This window comes from Thermobia domestica, chromosome 16 (genome assembly GCF_964235325.1).
Source record: "Thermobia domestica chromosome 16, izTheDome1.hap1.1, whole genome shotgun sequence".
In the NCBI taxonomy this organism is placed as follows: Eukaryota; Metazoa; Arthropoda; class Insecta; order Zygentoma; family Lepismatidae; genus Thermobia; species Thermobia domestica.
The window spans coordinates 134,134,868-134,159,503 of NC_137469.1; the positions used below are offsets into that span (position 1 = coordinate 134,134,868).

General features: G+C 36.9%; 3 protein-coding genes across 3 annotated transcripts in view; all 3 read left to right on the plus strand.

Annotated features, from left to right (window-relative positions):
• LOC145673429 (sodium channel protein Nach-like) overlaps positions 1–10,343 on the plus strand; it is a 429,808-nt gene extending 419,465 nt beyond the window's left edge. Inside the window, exon 9 of the mRNA XM_081743125.1 lies at positions 8,751–10,343. Coding sequence (XP_081599251.1) covers positions 8,751–9,175 — 425 coding nt within the window. The 3' untranslated portion in view covers positions 9,176–10,343. The remainder of the gene's footprint in view (positions 1–8,750) is intronic.
• Positions 10,344–20,707: 10,364 nt separating this feature from the next.
• LOC145672621 (uncharacterized) lies at positions 20,708–22,063 on the plus strand. Its single transcript, XM_081741781.1, has one exon. It carries the CDS (start codon positions 20,708–20,710, stop codon positions 22,061–22,063), a length of 1,356 nt encoding a protein of 451 aa, XP_081597907.1.
• A 275-nt stretch (positions 22,064–22,338) lies between these two features.
• On the plus strand, positions 22,339–23,220 carry LOC145672622 (uncharacterized). Its single transcript, XM_081741782.1, has one exon. The coding sequence runs from the start codon at positions 22,339–22,341 to the stop codon at positions 23,218–23,220; it is 882 nt and encodes a 293-aa protein (XP_081597908.1).
• Positions 23,221–24,636: the final 1,416 nt, after the last annotated feature.

Genomic DNA, 24,636 nt, shown 5'->3' on the forward strand with positions numbered 1-24,636 from the left:
AAAAATGTAAACAACTCTTCTATTGTTATTAAGGATATTGTTCAAATATTGTTGTTACTCATATTTTAGTCGTGTTGGCGCTAGAACTTTTAGAATCTTTTGAGACTGAATACATACGATTTTTTTTTCAACTGAGTCTAGCTGTCCATGTTCATTAATGCTAATGAGAGTTTCAATATTATACGTTATTACAGGAGAGTTAAATAAACAGAGTTGCAAGATATATGGTGTTGTCCTGAATGATTTTTTTCTTCTTTCCTCTTCTTCCTCATAATCGACGATGCCATTAGTTTGCAAGAGTCTGGAGTTAAATAGCGTTGTGCTTACTGGTCTATAATTACAGCGTAAGAAAGGAATAATATCGGCGACCCAATTTTTTTTTCTCTTTCCTTTCCCTTTCCCTTAACGTCGGCTACGGATACATCTTAAGATAAATAGTTTTTTTTTTTCAAGCTGGCTTCCCGTAGCCTAGGATGTTTCGTCTTAAGCTGGCGATACCAGCCAGAATTCTAAAGTAACGTAAAACTATGACGTTTCAAGCTGGCTCTCGCAGCCGGACTTTAAGGGAAAAATAGCTCTTTTCAAGGTGGCAACCCAGCTGTAGGATTATTTTATTGTCTAAAATGTTACACTATTTGGTTGTCGTGTTATGCGGGAAGAAACGAGTGATACGGACTGTCGCGTTGGTGTTGATGAGATATGCTGGATGGAGCTCACATATGTTTATATTTATTAGAGTTACAAGTAAGTAAGTAGGATGTCGGCTGAGTCGAGGAATCTTCCTCCTAATGGAGATGATATTATTTGCGTTTGTTGTAGCGAGCCTCTTGCTGCCGTGGAACAAATTGATTCTGATAAGAAACGTGCTATATCTTGTGACAGGTGTCACGAATGGTCACATTTTGTTTGTGTTAAGTTAAAAGATACTTCTAGTGTTTTTGAGGCTGTAAGCTCAGATTCTTTTGTTTGGGTTTCTCCTAAATGTGACGCACATACTTCTCCTGAAGTGTCGGAGCGTGAGAATGAATCACCTCCCAAACATTTTTCTTCTCCTAAGTCCCCGCAAAGTAGCGGAAAAGGGACAGAGCAGGTGAGTGAACTTGCTGAAATGTTTGCTCTTGTATTGAACAAGATAGAAGAAAGTAATGCTAATATTAATGGTAAGATAGCAGAAATCAATGAAAAAGCTGAAGCTAACAATGCTAGAATTCAGGAGTGTATTGTTGAAAATGTACATAACCTTTCCACTACAATTAACAAAATTGATGAAAATGAAATGAAATCTTTAAGTTTTACGTCCCACGGTTATGCCGGTTAGGCTAAAGGAGACGGTGATTATGAGAAATGAGTGAAATGGTGGAATGAAGAAAGTGGGAGGAAACGGGAGAACCCCGAGAAAACCCACGAGCACAACAAAATTGATGAAAGAATAGGTAGTGTAGAAAATCTTTGTAGTTCTTTAACTGTTAATCAAAAAGATTTGCAAGTGCAGTTAGATAACATTAAGGTAGAAGTTGACAGTAATAAGTCATGTATTGAAAATAATAAGTTATGTATTGAGTCTGCTAAGTCGTGTGTTGACTCCGTGGAATCTCGTGTTGATTCTATTGAGAATGAGGCTGAATCTCATCATAAAGCATTAAAGGTTGTTTTGATAAAATTAAAAAAACTTGAAAATGAAAATGATGAAGTAAAAATTGAATTAGAGGGGTGTAATACTAGTCAATCTAAACTTTTTGCTGAAGTGTTAACTTTAACTAATAAAGTGGATAAATTGCAGAAACCGAAATTTACGTCAGTTGAGTGCGGGAGCCTGAGTAAAGAAGGTGTCCCCTGTAAACGTCCTTGTATTAGTGTTGACCCTCCTGTGTCGTTTTCTGAGTCAAGGGATAATTTGCCTGTCAATACTATTGTTAGTACGTCTGCTGAACGCAATGTGTTTGTTACTAGTTATGCAAGTAAACCTGTGTTTGTGCAATCAGAACCGGATTTAAATATGAGTTTCCGGCTAGTCCTATTGAAACTAAAGTGGTTGCCAGTGCTTTAAATATTTTTCCAAATGTTAATTCTTCTGTTTATTACAGTAATAATGTAAGTAATAGTACTCGTACTACTGACACTGTCACATGGTCAATGTCGAGAGGAATCACTTCTCATGTTGGGAATAGCCCACCAGTGTTTAATACTAGCTATTTAAAGACTAGTTATGATCACAGTGTTTTCCACACTACTATTGTACCGAATAATCCGGTATCGCGAAACAGTGTTGCCACCTTCAGTGGTATAACACCAAATTCATTGCCTTTTGCGATTAAGCAGAAAGATTTACAATCTTTTCCTTCGTATTCTGAGGATATCAAACCTGGAGTCCCAAGGAAGTTTTTGAGGGATCTTGAGAAATGTTTGAGTATGTATTCACTTACTGGTGGAGACAAATTACGGGTCGTAGAATGTTGTATGGTGCGAGCCGCGTTTGCTTGGTATAGCTCAGTAGCTCCTGATATCAAAACTTATCAAGACTTTGTGCGTCTTTTTAAGAATCAGTATTGTTCACCTCAGATAGAGCGTGCACAGAAGAAGTCTTTGCAATCTTTGCGCTATGATAAGACAAAATTCGCTTTATTATTAGACTATGTTTGGTTTGTAGTTGAAAGTTACTATAATATATGTGAAACCCCGAGTACTTCGGAACTTGTGGAATTAATTTTGAATTGTTTACCGCCTAGAGATATGCGTTTGCTGTCCGTTCAGCAATATAATAGTGTTGATGAATTAATGAGTAAAGTAGCGTTATTATCTGGAATTGAGGATACTTCTATACATGAAGTTAGGCCTCCGACAAAGAAAGTATTCACTAAGCAAGCTAAAATTATTAATCGTAATTCAGAACATGTTGACAGTAGCTGTCAAACTGAATTTTTAAGCTATGCTCAGACTGAAAGTAGAAATAATAATAACAATAACAATAATAGTAACAATTATCAGTATAATAATCGATATCGAGGAAATGGTAGAAACCGTTATCGTGGAAGAAATCGAGGACGTAATGGAAGATATCAAAATAATGATAGGAGACGAGATGAGGCATCTTCCAATCCGAGGGAAGATCAACCTTCATCTACTTCGGAAAACTAAGGTTGCAGTCTTTTCCGAACACGGGGGGGAAACGACTGCTGTATCTCTCCAGTCCCCGTACATAATGATTCTGAAACTAATGTCAAAACTTATAATGTCTTGGTCGAGTCATTATCTGGAGATGTAAACAATAACGAGAGCAATAATGCTATGTCATTTAACGTAAACTTTGTGGTCGAGGAGGATGAAGAAAAAGAAAAGCCTGACTATTATTTTTCTTCTTTCCCTGTTGTCAAAGGGAACATTGGAGGAATCCAATTAACCTGTACTATTGACTGTGGGTCAGATCTATGCCTTTTGGACTGGAATATTTGGAAACAGTTGAAACTAAAATTCTCATCTGCTAAATTGCGACCATATACTGGTTTGTCATTGGGTACCTTTGCTGGTACAGAAAAATTTTCAGTTCAAGGTGTCCAGATATTTAGTTTAAATATTCAGGGTCATTTATTTGATATTTCGTTGTTTGTAATAAAATATCTTCGAACAGATCTTATTTTGGGTTGTCCATTTTTAGACAAATTTAAAGCTGTTATTGACAGGGAGAGAAAAGAAATCAGACTGCGTGATAATGCTGGTAGTCTTGTCGTGATTTCGACTGATCAACCTAGTATTCTTATGGTAGCTTTGACTTCAAACAAGGTTGAGATCGGGAGGACTGAATGGCCATCCGATAAGCAGGAATCACTCGCCTCTGAACTTTCGTGCTCTGATGTTAATACCTTAGAGGTTTCTCCTCCAGTAGAAAATTCAGCTGTTCTTTCTGTGTCAGATGTGCATATAGTTCCTGAATCTAACCTTTCGGAAACTGAAATTCAGGACTACATCTCATCTCGAGAAGATTTAGATACCAACGTTAAGCAACGTTTATATAATTTGTTACTCCGATCTCGTAATATTTTCTGCGAGTATCCCCGTAGGATACGAACGCCTTTGTACAAGATAGAATTAACTGACGAAGAACCTGTCGTAGGACCGTATTATTCTGTGCCAAAATCCATGGAAATGGAATTTGAGGCAGAAATCATTCTAAGTGGAGTACTGTACTTAAACGATGTCAGGAACTTCTTAATTATTCATTATGTAGTAGTATTGATTGTACGGCTGCAGAGCTGTTTTTATCTTATTCTGCTATTGAAGCATTTAAAAAGAATTTTCCTTGGCCTGGTGTTCTAGAGAAGATACCTACCCAAGATCGTTATATTACATTGTATCCTAAAGTTACTAATAAAACTAAGAAATCTTTGAAACGAACAGGAAAGGAGGTTAAGTTAGAAGAAGGAGACCTAGTAATGGTTAAACTTCACCATCTTTCCTCTTCAATTAAAGGAGAATTTGCTAAATATATGAAATGTTTCTCGGGCCCTTTCTTAGCCAGAAAGGTTCTGAAAAACTCAGCAATTTTGCATACCCTCACTGGGGAAAGTGTGGGAAAAAAATTTTTCACAACCTGAAGAAATTCAACTGCTCCAAAGAACGGAGGGATGAACTGCTTCGGAATTATCCATATAAATAACTTTATTTTAAAAAATATATATTTGGTATTTAAAAAAATTTTTTCCTGTCCTCTGGGTGGATGTAACGTTCCTCTTTGAGCGTTACATTTTCTCAAAGAGATTATTTGTGGAAATGTTTAATCAGCTCTTAGTTAGTGTTATTTTCCTTGATATTTTCTCAATTCTCGACTCTCGTGAAGGATTCAAGATGGTCGACAATTGGACTAATGTATGTAGTCAGAATATGATACTTTTCTTTGTATGTCTATGTTTCGCGTTTTCTGTGAATAGCGTTGACTGTTTGAAATAATTTAAATTTTTGTTTCATGTAAACGGAGGGATTATTATGAACATGCATATATAAATGCTCACTCATATAATTTTTATTTTTATTTGGATATACATATTTTATTATTCAAATTGTTGTTTCGATACTACGCTCTGATGCGTAGTAAGGAGCGACCAATCAGGAGCGAGCGGGCTGCGGAAGAGCGTTCCCCTTTGTTTTCCGCCCTTGTTTTTGTAACCAAACATGGTGGTAGTTAAGAGGGAGGCGTAGTTTTTACTCCTGTCTTTTGGACATGAAATTATCGTGAATAGTGCAGTGAGTGATCGTTCTTTTATCACAAATGTCGTTAAGAGTTGCCATAGTCTAACAGTATGCTGAAATAGTGTAATGCCATGAATTACAGAAAATTCCAATTATGCTGGAAGTGGTGCAACACCCGCTAATCACTGCTGTGATGAGATCTGAAGTTTAATAGTCTTTCTCTATTGTCTCCAAAACCGCATTCGATTGCGTATGGCTTCGTCCTCTTGAAGTAGTGATTTCTCGTCTTCTTGACGTAGTGATTCTTTGTTATCTGATTCCTTAATAAGGGACTCCGTCCTTTGTTATTGGTCGTCTGTCACGCCTGCTTCTGTGGGATTTAATGTTCCTGGACTGCGGTCGCTGTTGCTAATGTGAGTGTTGTAGCAGCTTTGCAGCAAACTTCTGTCTACCTGGTGAAAGTAGTGGTGAAACGTTCTTACTTGCTATTAACCAAGGAGGGGTCACCGTTTGCTCAACCTGAGCCGAGGTTATGGTTGCACTTGTTACATGGTGAGATGTCGATGAAGTCCTCTGAACCGGTTGCCACCCTAGGATGTCGTCCAGAATGGAGCCCGATGTACTGGTCCGGGGGGGCCAGTGTTGTCTACTTGTGATGCAGGAATCAGTTGGGTGAGCTTTGGTCACTGTTCCAGGTAACTATATCTTATTCTCTATTCCGTCCTGTGGAGAAAGTAATGTCGGCCGAAAAGTGGTGAAGAACTTGTCCACCGTTCATACATTCGTCCAAGTTGTGTCTGTCTACAATATTTAAAGGTTATATTATTATTACCGTGTGTTTATCCTACTGTCTCAAGTCGTTTTATAAAGAACAATAATATACGTACATTCATTAATCATTGGTTCCTCAGTGTATTTACATATTGTGTGCATCTATTCTACAATGTCTATAATATTGTCTAAAGTAAATCTTGTCCGTAACATGTCCGGGTAAAGGAAAGTGAGTCTCTATCCAGTAAGTCGAATCATACGCCAGCAGGGTAGTCTGATATCAACACCGTTTCTCTCTTGCTTTGAACGAAATCATTTTCCCCAGTTGTGTAAATGTATAACGTATCACTCGCTACCATCTAGCTCATGTTCGTCCAGTAGTGGGCGCTCCGTATTGTCTGTTTTCTCGAGTATCTGTTTGATAAAGCAAAGATTGATTAGCGATAGCTAGCTCATGTCTGTCCAGTAGCGGGCATTCCGTATTGCCTAATATATATATATATATATATATATATATATATATATATATATATATCACAATCCGAGTATTAAGTCGCCACACAACAAATTTTATGAAATCTCCGAGTTGTCTCCATGTCATACTATATTTCAGCTATAATGTTGCTTACTAGTTTAGTAAGGCACGTCGAAGATGGTGGGCATACAATAACGCTCACATTGGATGTGACAATGTCAGGGGTAGAGTCCAATTATTGGTTGGTCTTGTACTTCCTATAATGTTTCTGCAATATGTTATTATTACCGCCGCTGTTAATGACAAGTTATGTCGAGGGAATGCCCTCTTACCGGCTGGTTGTAGAAGTAGTGGAAACGTTATGCGTTTAGAGAGGAAGGTTAGTCGACGCAGCCACACGCTTACTCCCTCTGCTGTGAGATGTTTGTAAACAGTAATGAAATTGGTAATTCCTCTCTGTGAAGTAGCCTACTGAGCATTATGTTCTAATATTTAGCTGAAAAATGTAAACATCTCTTCTATTGTTATTAAGGATATTGTTCAAATATTGTTGTTACTCATATTTTAGTCGTGTTGGCGCTAGAAGTTTTGGAATCTTTTGAGACTGAATACATACGATTTTTTTTTTCAACTGAGTCTAGCTGTCCATGTTCATTAATGCTAATGAGAGTTTCAATATTATACGTTATTACAGGAGAGTTAAATAAACAGAGTTGCAAGATATATGGTGTTGTCCTGAATGATTTTTTTCTTCTTTCCTCTTCTTCCTCATAATCGACGATGCCATTAGTGTGCAAGAGTCTGGAGTTAAATAGTGTTGTGCTTACTGGTCTATAATTACAGCGTAAGAAAGGAATAATATCGGCGACCCAATTTTTTTTCTCTTTCCTTTCCCTTTCCCTTAACGTCGGCTACGGATACATCTTAAGATAAATAGTTTTTTTTTTCAAGCTGGCTTCCCGTAGCCTAGGATGTTTCGTCTCAAGCTGGCGATACCAGCCAGAATTCTAAAGTAACGTAAAACTATGACGTTTCAAGCTGGCTCTCGCAGCCAGGATTTATAGGGAAAAATAGCTCTTTTCACTATAACTGTCGAAATGTATGAGAAACAATGCACCTTTCCTAGCATTTTTCGAAAACTCTCTTGAAAACATTTGTGAGATATGGACATCTCGGAACATCATTCACCGAAATTTTATTTACTTTTCATAGGTCTTTCATTCTTTTATAACTTCAATTGGCATATTTTTAATCACGCTAGACCCTAATCATAGGAGCTAGATACGCGGTTCTGATTGGTTGAAGCTATCTGTTTCTTATCACGTAGCATACATATAGCAGAAATCAAACACCTGCTGCTGTCGATCCTAAGTCGAAAATAATACTCAAAAAAGTTATTTAGTTACGTTACGCATGCAGTTTTGCTATCCATAGTATAAGTAGTAGTAGTAACGGGTTAGAATACCCGCAGGGCTAGTTTTGTTCCACCTTGACCCCAAAATATAAATTTAACCTCAGCTGCTTCTTCAATTTTCTTCTTCAATTTCAACAAAGTGACAATTTTCTTCTATTACTATAATACACAATACATGCAAGAGAAGGTTTGTACAATCGCAAGCTACAACCAATCAGAAACGTGTATTTAGTTTATATGGCTAGGGTCGAGCGGGAAAAATAATCCCTCAATTGAGGTTGTATAGCTTCAAGTGCAGACCTAGGTCCAAGTCACCTTTATCGCTAAGAGTTGTTGTTAATATTTTTAATATAATAAATTCGATGTAAAAATAATATGAAAATAACTTATGATGATTGAGGATGGTGGATGAATCCAGCAGCAACTTCTAACGTCGTACCATTCACACTTACAATACCTATATTTAAAACACATCACAGCATCTGAAACATCATTATACTTCGTTTCTTCTATTTCTGGTGACTGGCCTGTCCAATTATTCTATCCTTGCTAAACTAATAAAACAATTTACTTGTACATAATTATAAAGACCAAGAATGCATTATGTTAGAAGGAAATACCGAATTGTGAATTTATCGAAGCTTAGTAGATTCACGCATTACGTAATTTTTGATTGAGTTAGAAAAAAATACGTTTGAATGCAATAATGTTAACACTTGCTATTAATTATCTCACAGGAATACCACTTTCAAGATAAGAAAATTACTGAAAATGAAACTGCCATTTATGTATTTTCCTTTATACTTTCCTTTGTACCTAATAGCTGACACAATGTATTTTAGGCATAGAAATATTAGCCATATAACCTTTATATTACTGTGATTAATACGCATGATATTTTAATTCCAGTTTCATTTGGAGGAACAATTGGTGTTTTTCTTGGCTGCAGTGTCCTATCATTTGTTGAGATAATATACTTCTTTATTGTGCGATTGATATTCCACTTATGTAGAATGGATGAAACCAGGAATAGGGTGAAATCAAAACAAAACGAAAGAAATTTTGCTTGGGCACCGCCTCACGAAGATGATGATCTTTGTTCCTCACAAAGAAGAACCATGGACATTGCGTCGCGGTTGAGGCGGGCGAGACATCAACCACACTATCGTGAAATTGACGTACATAGAGGTACAGATTGTAATAGGTCTCTGATTAATATTAGAAATAGGGTAGTAGCACCACCAAGGAGTTTCCAAGATTTGAAATTGCAACCTGGAACCTTGGAACCAACTTCGCTCTCACCTGATAGATATCAATACGATGTACGCCATTAAGAAATGTGTGTGGGTTCAGTCATTTCCAAAAATAACTGTCAGTTTTTATGAACGAAGGTGTAGATATAACAAAGATGTAAATATATATGCTAGAATTGAATGTCAATATGTGTGTATTTTTGCATTTATTGGATCAGTTATATAAAAAAAATGTATAACATATGATCTGTTCTCTTGCTTAACCTTTTGACAAGCGATCTCAAGCTATGGATAAGTTTATTCTTGTAAAAGAGGCAAATGGTGGCCATAATCACCATTTCAAGTAAGTAATATTAAACTCGTAAGTATATCAATTACCATTTGGTTGGTAACAACATTATTTCTTATCGTTTTATCTTTATAATATGTACGAGGGACGTTACAGTCAATGCATATAAATTTTGTAAAACAAAAATCTCTACCCACATAACTCCCTGCTACACTTATACATTCATTTGATCCTGGTGTTTAACTGATGCCTTGAAGGCTTCGGTATAGAACGAGTTTTCAGTACGTACGACCCATCTTAGGAGAACCTGCTTCACTCTGTCATTACTATGGAAATATTTACTTCCGAACTAATTATTTTATGGGTCCTAATAGGTAGAAAAAAATTTCTGATCCTCCACTTCAGTGGAGATTTCAATTGTTCTGTTCGGTCAAAAAGCGAAAAGCTCTTTTGGAACTCAGCATACTGTACACTCACTTTTCGTAACACCAAATTATCATGTTCAATGCACTCAATGCTTTCAAGAATGAGTGCTGTAACCTGTTATCCATTACGATAGGGATCGTCAGCAACATACGTATGTTTATCTTTGAAGAACTTACACCATTCAAATATCTTACTGCGGCGGAGTGTCTCGTTGGACCAAAGTTTTCTACTTGTATAAATTTTAGTTGGTTTTACGTTCTTCTTAACTAAAAGCTTGATTACAACATGCTGTTCCGTGTATATGTTCACACTATTGTCTACCATCTTAAATAACAGTCTCCAGATTGGCGCGCGAAATTACTGCTGCCTACTAGTAATAAGATTAGGTAGTTACCATTTCCTACTGCAGTAACTATCTCCACCTTGGGATTCGATTTAAAACCTCTAAGAAAAAGTCCCAGATTGACTTGAACATCCCATGTATATGTAAGAAATAAGATGTTATAACTTGTTGTGAATGAGATATTTAAAATTATATATATATATATATATATATATATATATATATATATATATATATATATATATATATATATATATATATATATATATATATATATTGTAATATGCTTATATTCATGTTATATATCCATGCTACATGCACATGTAGTATATGCAAATGTGTAGTACACCACTTGAGAAAATAAATGTAATGTTATATATTTATAGAATTATTAAGCACTATAAATTATTACTAAAGATAGGTAAACTTTGCACGCAATGTGTAAGAATATAGTATGTCAAGAAAGAATATTGGTTTACATTTTTGTGTATAATATAAGATACAGATTGAAAATACCCAGATGCAAAATGGAAATTTTAGGGATAAAATGTAATGTTTCAAAAAGGTATCGATATGCAAGAAGTCAATGTATATGAACACTTTCCAGTACAAAACCAAACAATAAAGATAGAAAGATCGACACAAATCGATTTCTAATTTGAAGGGAATTAGTATATAAAACCTCTTTAATCGTGTAATTAAAAACTTGTTGATATTACGAAATACACTATTACTCACCCCGACTCAAACATTTCCTGATATGACAAAAAGCAATTACCTTGTCCAAGCAATATATAAAGAAAGTGTAGAGAACAGTAAGAGAACGGTGCGCATCTGAAAACGGCACAAAATTGTCAAACTATTTTGTGAGATATGGAACTCATAATTTCAAATCATATTTTACGGTCCCTTCCTTTCATATGAAGAGTAAGACATATTTTTGTAATCGTATTAGTTTAAAAGTAATAATGGAGAAACTACTGGTGGTGCATTGTGTGCAATTATTCGTATATCGATGTAACACGGAGCACACTGGTGGATAATGTCACACAATTAGCAAGAATTCTATGAACATCAAATAACTATTCGTACACCCTTGAAGTTTTCGAAGAACATTGTATTGAAACACGAAGTTATTGCTACAACTAGAAGCTACAGAAAACTAAAGTATCTCAACTCCTTTTCTCTTCTCAAATCGTTAGAGATAGTGGATAAATTTGCAGAGCTTCATAATATCCAGTTCACAATTCCCACAACAGTTCATCTATGACCTCAAAATCAGAATCTTATAAACTGAAAACCTTAAACTACTTTCGGCTAGTTTTTTCTTTCCTTTTTTGATCCTGTTACTATTTTGTGCTTAGCTGCAGCCGTAATATTCTTCCGCATTGCTGACAATATTTTTTCTGGATCAAAAGATCCACTACGTTTTAGTCAAAAATATTCTTGTAGGCCTTATATCTGGAGAACTACATACAGGGTGTTTCAAAACAACACCGACAACGTTTGGGTCTGACACCAAGATAAGGCAAAAAGTATAGACCAACCTGGGTGCATAATTGCTTCCTTTCGGAGTTATAAGCTGCCGAAAACATGAAAAAATCAAATTTAAAGGTACATAGTTCCAAAACTATGGAACCTACCGTAGTCGGGTCAAGACTTCACTTGGGAACTAACATGTATACTATCCAAAAATACAAGTTTCAGAATCCTAAGGTACTCACGGAACAATTTTTATAAAGGACGTTTGGCTCTGGGCATATAATTTGAAGTACTCACTAACTACCTCTTTAAAAAGTGTTGTAGAAGTACCGAAGGACTCGGAAACTTGGATATTTGAATAGGGCACTTATTAGTTCCTAAGTGAAGTCTTAACCCGACTACGGTAGGTCTCATAGTATTGGAGCTATGGATCTTTCAAGTTCATTTTTTCATGTTTTCGGCAGTCTATAACTCCGAAAGGAAGCATTTGTGCACCCAGGTTGATCTGTACTTTTTGTCTTATCTTGGTGCCAGAAATCAACTCCCAAACGTTGTCGGTTATTTTGAAACACCCTGTATAATGTACCCAAATCCAAACTATCACTTAACTCAGTATGATATATTTATTTCGTAGAAAATACGAAAACTCGATTATGGACCGTTCAAAAATTTTGTGGTCCCTAATCCAAAAATGCATCAAAACATGCAATATATTTCAATCAAAAATTTTCTTGTAGGCCTTTTATCTGGAGAACTACATATAGTGTAGCCAAACCCAAACTATCACTTATAGTGTGTCATCAAACTATCACTTATTCCGTAAAAAAATACAAGAACACGATTTAGGGGCCCCATATCCAAATTTTGAAGCCCCTGATATAAAAACTAATTATTGGCCAATATCACAATCTTTTGATGCATTCTTTTTGAATCATTCCTAAAATTCATGGCCAAGATCGCAATCTTTTGATTTTTTTGATCAATCCTAAAGGTCATGTTTATTCTTTGACTAGAGTTTTTGAATACCTGTCAGTATTTTCCGAATGTTGTTTTCTAGTACTATTTGATTCAGCTCTTCATGTTAGAATTTGTATTAGATGACAAACTCTGACATTTATCGTGAATTTGCTTTGCCATTAGAAACGAAGTTTCCAAAGAATGACATTTCAGCTTAGATCCCGTTTGTACTCAAGTCTTCACTTTCTTTCAATGCTCTTAACATTTATATTTGTTATAAATGTTTCAATGGTCAGACTTACTTGTTAGTCGGGAATAGTACAAGGAATTACCTACAACGACTGCGCGGTATTCTCTCTCCCATCTTTCATGAACATAAAGATGCTGAAGACTTTATAGGAGGCATAAATATTTCATATTAATCTTAAATATATAAGTTTTAATCTTACAGTAAAATTATACAATACAACTTTACAGTTTTCATCTAACTCTTTACTTTCCTCTGCGAAAATTTAGATGAAAAAGTGTTTTACCTAAATTGTTTTCTTATGCAGCAAATAAGACTCGCAATCGTTTGATACTTATCACGATTCGCATCAGTCCTACTATAAAGGCTAGGCATGTGTTACTAGCATTACGATATTTTCCAACTCTGCAGTATGTTTCTGTGCGGTATCCTTTATTGCACTGCATTACCTCCACATTCCTTTAAGCGGGCAATAAAATATAAGCTACTAAGAAATGAACAAAGTACTTTCTAAAAGAGAAATATGGAAGAATTGCATTTTACGAGAAAAACAATTGAAGACCTCGGTGCAAGAAGGGGATAGCTCCAATTGCGGATTTGATTCATAATTGAAAAAAACAACTGTTAAAACGCAATTTATTTCCATTTAGCCTACAAACATTTGGAAAGGAATGTGGTATTATAGCGGTAAAACATATCTTTGTAAAAAGTTTGGAGGTTAAAGTAAAGTAATTAGATTTCTAATCATATTTTGTTTTAATTCTGAACCAAATATAAAATTGGAGCTGTCTCCTTCTTGCACCGACGTTTTCAATTTAATGTTTTGATTCACTGTTTCTAAATTACAAGCGATTTAAATGTATAAATATTGTTAGTAAAGAAATCACAGTAATTGCAATAATTTAACCGAACAACGTAAATTACTTCTGTACGTAGTATTCATATCTACATCTAAAATCTAGTGAATAAGTAAATAAATAAATAAATAATAAAACTAAAAAATTAGCAATGTATATATTATGTGTACTAAGTTTCGGTTAGCTGGGGACTTCACCCCCAGATCCCCGGATTTCTTCGGCCTCCCACTTTTCATTATCTAATCTTAAAGGATTTTGAGATATCTATATTACTATAACAATTGCAACCCTCTTTTTTCTTCCCTTCTAACGGAAACGTCAAAAAATGGCAAAACACGCCTTTAATTATTATTATTATTATTATTATTATTATTATTATTATTATTATTATTATTATTATTATTATTATTATTATTATTAGGTATTCTGCCTTTCGGCAGATCTTGGGACTAGTGTTTTTTTTTTTTTTTTTTTAAATTTTAGATTTGGGCCTGGAAGTTTTTCTTCCACTTTTGTCGATCTTCAGCTTCCTCTTTTAACTTCCAATATTTTCTCCTAACTTTCAAATCATCGATCAAATCAAACGTCTAGAGGAAACACCCTCGCACCATCTGACTTTCACCTAGTAATGCGACCGTGTTGCTGCCAACGAGGAAGAAATATGCCAAGGTGTTTCCTTGACGTTTCTCCCATTGTACGCTTGTTTCAATGGAGGCACAACCAGCCCCTGTTTCCAGGTCAAATTTTGCAGCTGACCCCAGTTGGAGATATTCACGATACGCCACTGGTTCGCTACTATTTTTATTGCATTCTACACATACGGTTTGGTAATGGCCTGGTACGTTCTTATTGAATTACCCGGTATATATTTAAAGAAATTCCAACCATATATTTTCTAATTATGAGCAAGTCATATATTTAAATTCAATTATTGCTTTCTTCTTCTTCTAAGGTAGAATAAAGAATTAAATTCCAAAAATGAAGTATTGATGTCAAATGAATCCATATCTAACGCCTTTGCAAATAACCTTAAAAGTGTGTATTCTGCTTCCCCTTCTGCATATAATCAATTTGATTCAACTGATATTATAGTTTCTCAATCTCTTACCACATCAAATTACCAATTCTGAATATAATGAAGTTGTAAAAGAAATTAAACCCATCATTACGCAAAAAACCCTTCATTTAATGTTGATAACTTAAACAACTACTCGTTAGGGAGATGTACGTTCCATTCTATATTTTACCTTAAAAATATTTTGAAACTTATTTCAAATAACAGGTCCAACACTATTTAACGGATTGAAAAATATCGTCTGCTAACTTTCCTCTTTCCAAAGTAGAAGTTAAGCTGAGGAAGCATTGTATGTAAGGTAGGTCGGGAGCAACCTTAAATCCGGTGCAGAAGCCTCAACTTGAGAAAAATTTTGAGATATTGTCTTCAATGAGGAAGGTTTGTTATGTAATCTGTTTGTGAGTTGAAAAAGAAAATGATACGTAACTCATTAATTCACTCACCTAAAAGCGTCTTTTCATTCTGACCTAATATCGCGTCTTTCTTATGCGAAACGTTTTTAACCCAGTAACACTAATGTGCAGCATTAAGTGACAGATTGCGGTACGTAAGTGATTGCTGCATTGAACTTGCACTGAACAGAGTCAGGTTCGAATCCCAGTAGTTCTCCACTTTCTAACGTGTTTCAGTTTCGATTTCGATCCATACTCAGTGTAACAAGCAAGATCTTCAGTGGAGAAGGAAATAGATGTTCGAATAACAAGAATAAGGAATTGGAGTGGGTCATAGACTGGAAAAAAAGATATATATATATATATATATATATATATATATATATATATATATATATATATATCGGGTGATTCCGTTAGTCCGTACCAGCCCTTTAAATCGAAAACGGTCCGAGATATGTACAAACTGAAAAATACGTATCCCATTAGTTGCAAAAGACAACAGAGCGAAGTAAAATGTTTCGTCCCAGAGTCCCCCGCAGGGTTCCAGACGGAGTCTAACTCAAAATTGTCAAATGGAAAGACGGGTCAAGTGGTATATCGCTTGAAAGCTCTTGTAAAAAGAAAGAAGCTACAAGTCCCGATTCTCTACGATCACCCTATGCAAAATGGCGTCGGGTCAAAATGTCATCCAAATTTGCATTGAAAACAATATGGCCACCCCTATAAATCTGAAACGGGAAGCCAGACGAAAAAACTGGAAAACAAGTGTCACATGATGTTCAAAGGACAACAGATCGAAGTAAAAAATTTCGCCCCAGATTCCCCCGCAGGGTCCCAGACAGGGTCCAACTCAAAATTGTCAAATGGAAAGAGGGGTCAAATGGTATATCGCTTGAAAGCTTTTGTAAAAGGAAAGAAGCTACAACAAGTCCCGATTCGCTACGATCCCCCTATGCAAAATTGCGTCGGGTCAAAATGTCATCAAAAGTTGCATTGAAATGAATGTGAAAAAACGCATATTCCAGTGGAATTGGAGGTAAAATTGCTGGACAGTGCCCGGTAGCCCTGGAGAGTTGTGGTGTTCATCATGAAAATACATCAGCTAGTGGTGCACACAGCCGAAATATTGAGTCAATGACACTAGTCGGTCGGGAGAAAACAACTGTTTTCACTTTGCTTGCACAGAATTCTTCGAGATGTGGAACGAGGCAAGCATGCTCTACCAATGTTTCCTGTATCTGTTTTGTAAGAGGTTTGGAGCTCTTCCCAGATCTTGACCTTGGTGTCCGCACAGGATGTGCGTTTGAAAGCCCTTTGTCGGTAGTTGTGATGTTGCTTCTTAGAGTGGCTTGTCCCCTCCTAGGCCTCCGACACTATGGGATCAAGGAAATTGAACACTGTATCCTCCTGACTGGCTAGTGCAACGGACGATATATTTCGGCTGTGTGCACTACGCGATGATTTGTTTCCATGATGCACACCATAACTCTCCAGGGTACAGCAATTATACGGAACATTCCCCTGGGACATGTTGTTTTGCACCATTTGCCCGCACTCAGCCGAGAACCCAAAACGTCGGTATAAATAGATTTGTATTCTGGACTTGCCGTGTGCTATCCAATGACGTATAAATCTTGCCAATCCCCGAGTGTCACGTTGCGACCTCTCCGCGTTATTGTGTTATTTCCGTTCGAGAATGCATTTTCCCCCCACTTCACGACCTAGGTTTAAATGATGTCACAGCCTGGTTCGTCTGTATACCTATCTTAAGCTCAGTGTTCCTCAGTCACAACAGGCGAATAATGGGATTGACGCAAGGTTCCAGCCCTGTCCTTACCTGCCCTTTTCTTCCCTATGCGTCGTGTAAAAGTAAAATTCTTGAGACATGAACGTCGTGAAACGTATAACTTCAAATGAAATACCAAAATGAATAAACATACACATCTTTGATAACGATTACTGCAACTGGATTGTGCTTGTTGCTGGTTTATGTTTGTTGTACAAAACATACGCCTTTCGAGAGAAACAGTCGCATACAACCTTGAATTGAAAGGCACGAACGTGAGGTACGCTGGAACACAGTTTGTGTTCAGAACTAGCGTTCTTCTCAATAAAAACTAACGCCAGTAAGTAAACGAAGAGGCAGCAACATAAAAACTAATACTTTTTCTCCCCAGCAAGGGTGAGTGTGTGTGTAACACTGTTACCACACTTGGTACAATTGTACCAAATTCAGCCCTTTTTATCATTCATCTGCCCGTTGGTACCACGCTGGCATTTTCAGCCCTTTTTGTGAAAAAGTTGGTACAATTCTACCCAATTCAGCACCATTTAACAATTACTTGTTACATTTTCTAAAGTGTCAGTAAGATTTTGCTACATCTCACGTTACTTATACTGTGTGTTGGACTCTTAAAAAATGCTGTTGAACTTGCATTCTGTGGCGTTGCATTAGGAATTTTGTGCGGAAAATTCGTAATTCAAATTCCTACTGGGATACAAATGACGCTAGATGGGCGCATCCGCACCGCGCATGAAGGAGACGAAAAGGAAGCAGTGCGGTGAAAATATTATCTTCAAATCTTTTTTTTTTTTTTAATAGAACCACACAAACACGTTGAATCAAGTGTTGAATATTCTGAAGAAGATCAGCGTGAGCTCAAGTAAGTCTATAATTTGTCATTGCAAAGATTCTACGCCAAAAGATAATAGCACGAAAAATACATTGACGTAATTGCTGGCTTAGCGGGCTAAGTTGTTTACTAGTGACACTATATTGACGAATATAAAGATACCCGAACATTTCTGCATTTTGTAGATCAATATCTACACGTTGATTTGTACTCTTGGAAGAGGCAGGGGGGGGTGTTCTAGAACATTACCTCTTTCAGTTTCATGTTATAGAGCCGTGTATTATCCTGGTATAAAATTCAGCCCTTTTTGTTTAAATTTGGTACTATTTTTCATCCCACTTCAGAGCTAGGACTGTGGCAACACTGGTGTGTAAAAACGTGACACCAAGAAAGCAACGGTAGCTACGTGTATTGTGTTAATATCGCATTAATCTACATATAATAATGTTCATCTAGAAACTTTGTTTGTATTTTTTGAATTCATATAATCTTGTGTGTTATGAAATACAAATACATTGAACAGTCTCAAAGCAACGTCGAAGAATTATTAAGAAACCAGCGCCTACACAAGGATTACATCGACCAAATGGTCCATCCACGCCGGATCAGGATTCTACAGTGCAGTTTCCAAGGTAGGTAGTGACTGCATATTTCAATATAATATTATCCTTGTATCACTTATACAAAATAAGCCTGTAATAGCAAAGCCTCATTTAGAACGTAAGTGTTAAAAGTGTATTTAATTTGAGTGAAGCATGACGGACAGAATGAAAGAATTAGTTTTCAAGAGAGGTCAAATTAAGGCCAAACTCACTCGTTTTAAACCTTTTGTAGATAGCTTTACAGAAGATCAGAATATTACGCAGTTAGTGTTACGTTACGAGAAAATAAAACAGTGCTATGATGAATTTGATGCAATACAATCCGAAATAGAAATGTTACAGGGTTCATCAGAAATTGATCAGGAAACGCAAGAAAGAGAGCAATTCGAGAGTACTTATTTTGATTTAGCAGCTAAGGCGGAAGTGTTCATAAATCAAAACAGCTCCAATGCAAAGAAAAATGAAAACAATGAAGCAAGCAATTCTAATCCATCAGTTAGGTTACCGGTGATAAACCTTCCGACCTTTTCTGGAAGCTACGATGAGTGGTTGTCGTTCTATGACACGTTTCAGGCATTAATACATAACAATAGCACGTTGCAGCCAGTCCAAAGGTTTCATTATTTGCGTTCTTCTCTATGTGGGGAGGCTCTTGAAGTAATACAAGCCTTGGAAATTTCTTCTGAAAACTATGACGTAGCATGGACTTGACTCAAAGAACGTTTTGAAAACAAAAAGTATATTGTTAACAAACACGTCAAAGCTTTATTTGAAATGCCAATGGTGGAACGTGAGTTGGCTGTTTCGCTTAAATCTCTTTAAGACAGCACGGTAAAACATTTGAGGGCTTTAAAATCATTAGGTCAACCGACAGAAAGCTTGGATGCATTACTTATTTATTTGATTGCGACGAAACTAGACAACACAACACATAAGGAGTGGGAGAAAACACAATCAACGCATGAATTACCGAGCATGTCACAGCTGACACAATTTTTAGAGCAGCGTTGCCAAGTTTTAGACGCAGTTGATAATAAGCGTAGACCTAAAGTGACACCCTCAGTTCCAAGTAACAAATATCAACAAACAAATAAGGCAGGCAAAAAGAGTTCTTACTCAACGACAGCACACACAACGTGTTCCGACAACAATGCATGTCCCAGCTGTAAAGGCTCACACAAATTATTTCAATGCCAATCATTGTTGAGAAAATCTATAGGAGATAGAATTAAAGAAGTTAAACGTCTTTCTTTGTGTATAAATTGTCTCAAACGAGCGCATAAGGCAAATGAGTGCTTATCAGGTAAATGTAAAATATGCAATAAAAAGCATAACACATTACTGCACTACTCGCGTTGTCCATCGCCCACTAGAGCGAATGAACCACAAGATGAAAGGGAAATAGGTCAAGGTCAAAACACGCTCGCTGCGACCACATCACTCGGGCAGGAATGTCAAGATAAGAATATTCGTTCTACAAACAGTGTACCGCAGAATCTTAGGAGACCACCAAGCGTTATGCTATCCACAGCTGTAGTATATGTTAAAGATAAACAGGGTAATTTTCAAATGTGTCGAACACTTCTCGATTGTGCTTCTCAGTCCAATTTCCTAACAAACAGAATGGTTCAATTATTGGGACTTACAAAGAGTAATAGCGTTGTACACATAAATGATATAGGTAATGCTAATACAAGGTCATGCCATAGCGTTCAGGCTACAATTAAGTCAAGACATAACTATTATTCAGCCACTTCATCATATTGCCGCAAATATCACAAGACTTGCCTATATTTCGTGTAGACACGTCATCGTGGGAAATACCTTCCAACATTGAATTAGCAGATCCTAACTTCAACATACCACAGCGTATTGACATATTGTTGGGGGCGGAAGTATTCTTTGATCTACTTTGTGAAGGGCAAATAAAATTCAAGGCAGGGTATCCAACCTTGCACAAAACATTGTTCGGCTGGATTGTAGCTGGAAAAATAGACAATCAACCACACATTTCGACAAATGTGTGTCACCTCTCCACAACAGAAAAAATACACGAGCAATTACAAAAATTCTGGACGATAGAAGAATGTTCAACAAAACATCCATTAAGTCAAGAGCAGGCAGAATGTGAAAGACACTTCAAAGAATCACACCGGAGAGACGAGACTGGGAGATTCATCGTCAGACTTCCCTTTAAAGGAAATGTGGGGAATCTTGGTAAATCCAAGGAGATTGCAACGAGAAGACTTTATTCAATGGAAAAAAGGCTTATGAAGGATACTGAAAAAAAAGGCATATATAGCGTTCATGAAAGAGTACGAAGATTTGGGCCATATGGAAGAAATAACTAGAGCAGAGAGCGATACAATGATGCCAGACAACTATCTTTCCCATCATTGCGTAATGAAGGAGAACAGTATTACTACCAAACTCAGGGTTGTATTTGATGCATCGTGCAAAACAACTTCTGGACTTTCATTAAATGACACGATGAGAGTCGGGCCTACAATCCAAGAAGAATTATTTTCCATAACAGCAAGATTCAGGCAACATCAATACGTCATGGCAGCTGATATAGAGAAGATGTATCGCAACATTAGGGTACATGATTCAGATACAAACTACCAGAAAATACTGTGGAGAGAAAACCCTCAAGAAGCAATAAAGATATATCGACTCAAAACTGTAACATATGGTACTGCAGCAGCTCCTTTCCTAGCCACTAGATGTCTTCAGCAACTAGCCATAGAAGAGAAGAAGAATTATCCTAAGGCAGCAGAAGTTGTAATGAGGGATTTCTATATTGATGATCTTCAAACAGGAACAAACACGAAGAAGGAACTACATGAATTACAAGGTCAACTCATAACTCTTCTGCAAAGAGGTGGTTTTTGTTTGAGAAAATGGTGTAGCAACGACACTTCACTGATTTCAAAAATACCCAGTGAACTTCAAGAATCAAATTTCACCATTCAACCAACTGATGATTGCATCACAAGAAGTTTAGGATTGTTGTGGAATCCCATTAAAGACACATTTTCTTTCTCTGTCAAACCAAGAAACAACCCTCAACAAATCACGAAGAGGACTATTCTTGCTACAGTAGCGAGCATATTTGATCCCTTAGGATTAATAGGACCAGTTATTCTTAAGGCAAAAATATTTCTGCAACGTTTGTGGGAATTAAAATTGAATTGGGATGAAGAAGTTCCAGCCCCATTGCATTCAGAGTGGGAAACATTTGAGCAGCAACTTCAAGATTTGGAATCACTACATATTCAGCGGAAGGTTATTCAAGAAACACAATCGCAGGTAGTAATTCATGGATTTTGTGACGGATCTCAGAATGGATATGGAGCTTGTATATATGTAACATCTAGTACAAAAAATGGAAAATTCACAGCAAACTTACTATGTTCAAAATCTCGAGTAGCACCTTTGAAGAAGACAACTATTCCTCGCCTAGAACTTTGTGCAGCTTTGTTACTTGCACAGCTAACTCAGAAAGTAATACAAGCATTACATTGCAAGATCGATAAGGTTGTTTTATGGTCAGATTCCACCATTGTATTAGCATGGATAAGAGGACCTTGTTCTCAATGGAAGACGTATGTTGCAAATCGTGTGGCGGAAATTCAACAACTGACTTGTAACTATGAATGAAGACACATCAGAACAGAGGAGAATCCAGTAGATCATATATCGAGAGGATTAACACCGTCAGAAATTCTTGATAATGAATTATGGTGGCATGGGCCTTCCTGGTTATCTGAGAAATTAGACTTACAGACGAGGGAAGATGTTTGTGACCTAAGCGATGTTCCCGAGCGACAAAAGAATACAGCAGTAATGTTTTCTACAACACCGTCTTAGACAGATATTCATCATTAAGAAGATTGCAACGTGTAACTGCTTATTGCCTACGATTTGCGCACAACATGAGAAGATCTAATTGTGACAGACAGCATGGACATCTTACAGTAAGTGAATTACATGAAGCACTCGAATGTCTTATTAAACTATCACAACAACAAGCATTTCACAAGGAATTAAATGCATTGAGATCAGGAAAGGAAGTCGACAACCAAGGTCAACTGAGAAATTTGAACCCATACTTGGATGAGAGGCAAATCATCAGAGTCGGAGGAAGATTAAATGCAGCAGATCTTAGTGAAGGACAGAAACATCCTATTGTACTTCCAGCTAACTGCAACTTGACAAAGTTAATCGCTCAAGAAGAACATAAGAAGCTATTGCATGCCGGACCTCAATTATTGTTATCATCCTTGCGACAATCATATTGGCCAATACGTGGACGTAACTTGGTTCGTCAAGTTGTGCATCAGTGTGTCACATGCTTCAGAAACAATCCTAAAGATGGTAAACAGATGATGGGAGATCTACCAGCTGACAGAGTTCAACCAACAAGACCATTTCTTCACAGCGGTGTTGACTACTGTGGGCCCATTTACCTTAAATCGAGTAACCGACGGGGAGACAAACTCCATAAGGCATATATAGCACTTTTCGTGTGTTTTGCGACTAAGGCGGTTCACATTGAACTCGTTAGTGATCTAACTACAGACGCGTTTATTGGAGCATTAAAGCGATTCATGGCTCGTCGAGGAAAATGTGCTAAACTGTATTCTGACAATGAAAGTAACTTCGTTGGTGCAAAAAGGGAACTACAAGAATTGAAGACTTTATTTGAATCAGAACACCATAAAGAAAAATTACATCATTTTCTAGCAGCTGATAACATCACGTGGGTTTTTGTTCCAGCAAGATCACCAAACTTTGGAGGCTTGCTTAAACTCTAGACCCCTAACACCATTATCAAATGATCCAAACGACCTACATCCTTTAACACCTGGTCATTTCCTAATAGGCGACGTACTCACTACAATGTCAGAACCTAACTTGAAAAATATTCCTGTCAACAGACTTTCGAGATGGCATTACATACAACAACTTCATCAGCAATTTTGGTTCAGATGGTCAAAGGAGTATCTATCAAGTCTTCTAGAACGATCCAAGTGGAGAAGAAAATTCCCCAACCTTCTGGAAGGTGATTTGGTGCTCATCAAAGAAGATAACATTCCACCTCTAAAATGGAAAACTGGACGTATTGTGCAATTGTTTCCTGGGAAGGACGGAATAGTACGAGTGGCGACAGTGAAAACTACCAGAGGTACAACAACAAGATCTATTTGTCAATTGTGCCCGCTTCCTAAGGAGAGTTAATGTGTTGGTGTTATTCATAGTGTGTACATTGTGTGATTCATAGTGTGTTGTGTTGTGTGTGCATTATTCTGTTTAAGTTTATATCATTCATTCATAACTTGTGTTATCTATTGTGTATATTAAGTTCATGAGCCAAATTAATCATTCATAGATTTGTTGAAGGAATTCCTTCAAGGCGGGCGGTATGTTCAGAACTAGCGTTCTTCTCAATAAAAACTAACGCCAGTAAGTAAACGAAGAGGCAGCAACATAAAAACTAATACTTTTTCTCCCCAGCAGGGGTGAGTGCGTGTGTAAAAACGTGACACCAAGAAAGCAACGGCAGCTACGTGTATTGTGTTAATATCGCATTAATCTACATATAATAATGTTCATCTAGCAACTTTGTTTGTATTTTTTTGAATTCATATAATCTTGTGTGTTATGAAATACAAATATATTGAACAGTCTCAAAGCAACGTCGAAGAATTATTAAGAAACCAGCGCCTACACAAGGATTACATCGACCAGTTTGTTCCACAGTAAGTTGAGCAGGCTTTGCTGAAGGGTCGTTAGTACGAATTGTAGTGAAGTACTTGTGCTGTGCAAAAGTAATACACGCTACGAATTGAGGTGTGTGTGTGTCAGAAGGCTTCCATTTCATTGTAGAAGGTGGCACGTACTACCCTAATATCGTGTGTTAGTGCAGTGTCGGCTAAAGATAGTATTGTATTGGAACAATACCATATGCGAACGGGGAGGCATTCGACACGTTAATGGTGTTAGGTGAATGTAGGCAAAACTATAGAGCTGCAGCCCGAATTTATAACGCAAGGTTCCCACAGCGACAATCAATTTCCCATAGTGTACTTCGACGGTTAGCAAATCGTTTGAAACAAACAGGGCGCATACCTCCTCAATATGGGGGTCACAAACATGCTCCAATTGTAGATGACAATGATGTCGTTATTGATGTTTTGGCTGCTGTCGAAGTACGTCCTAATGCATCCTCA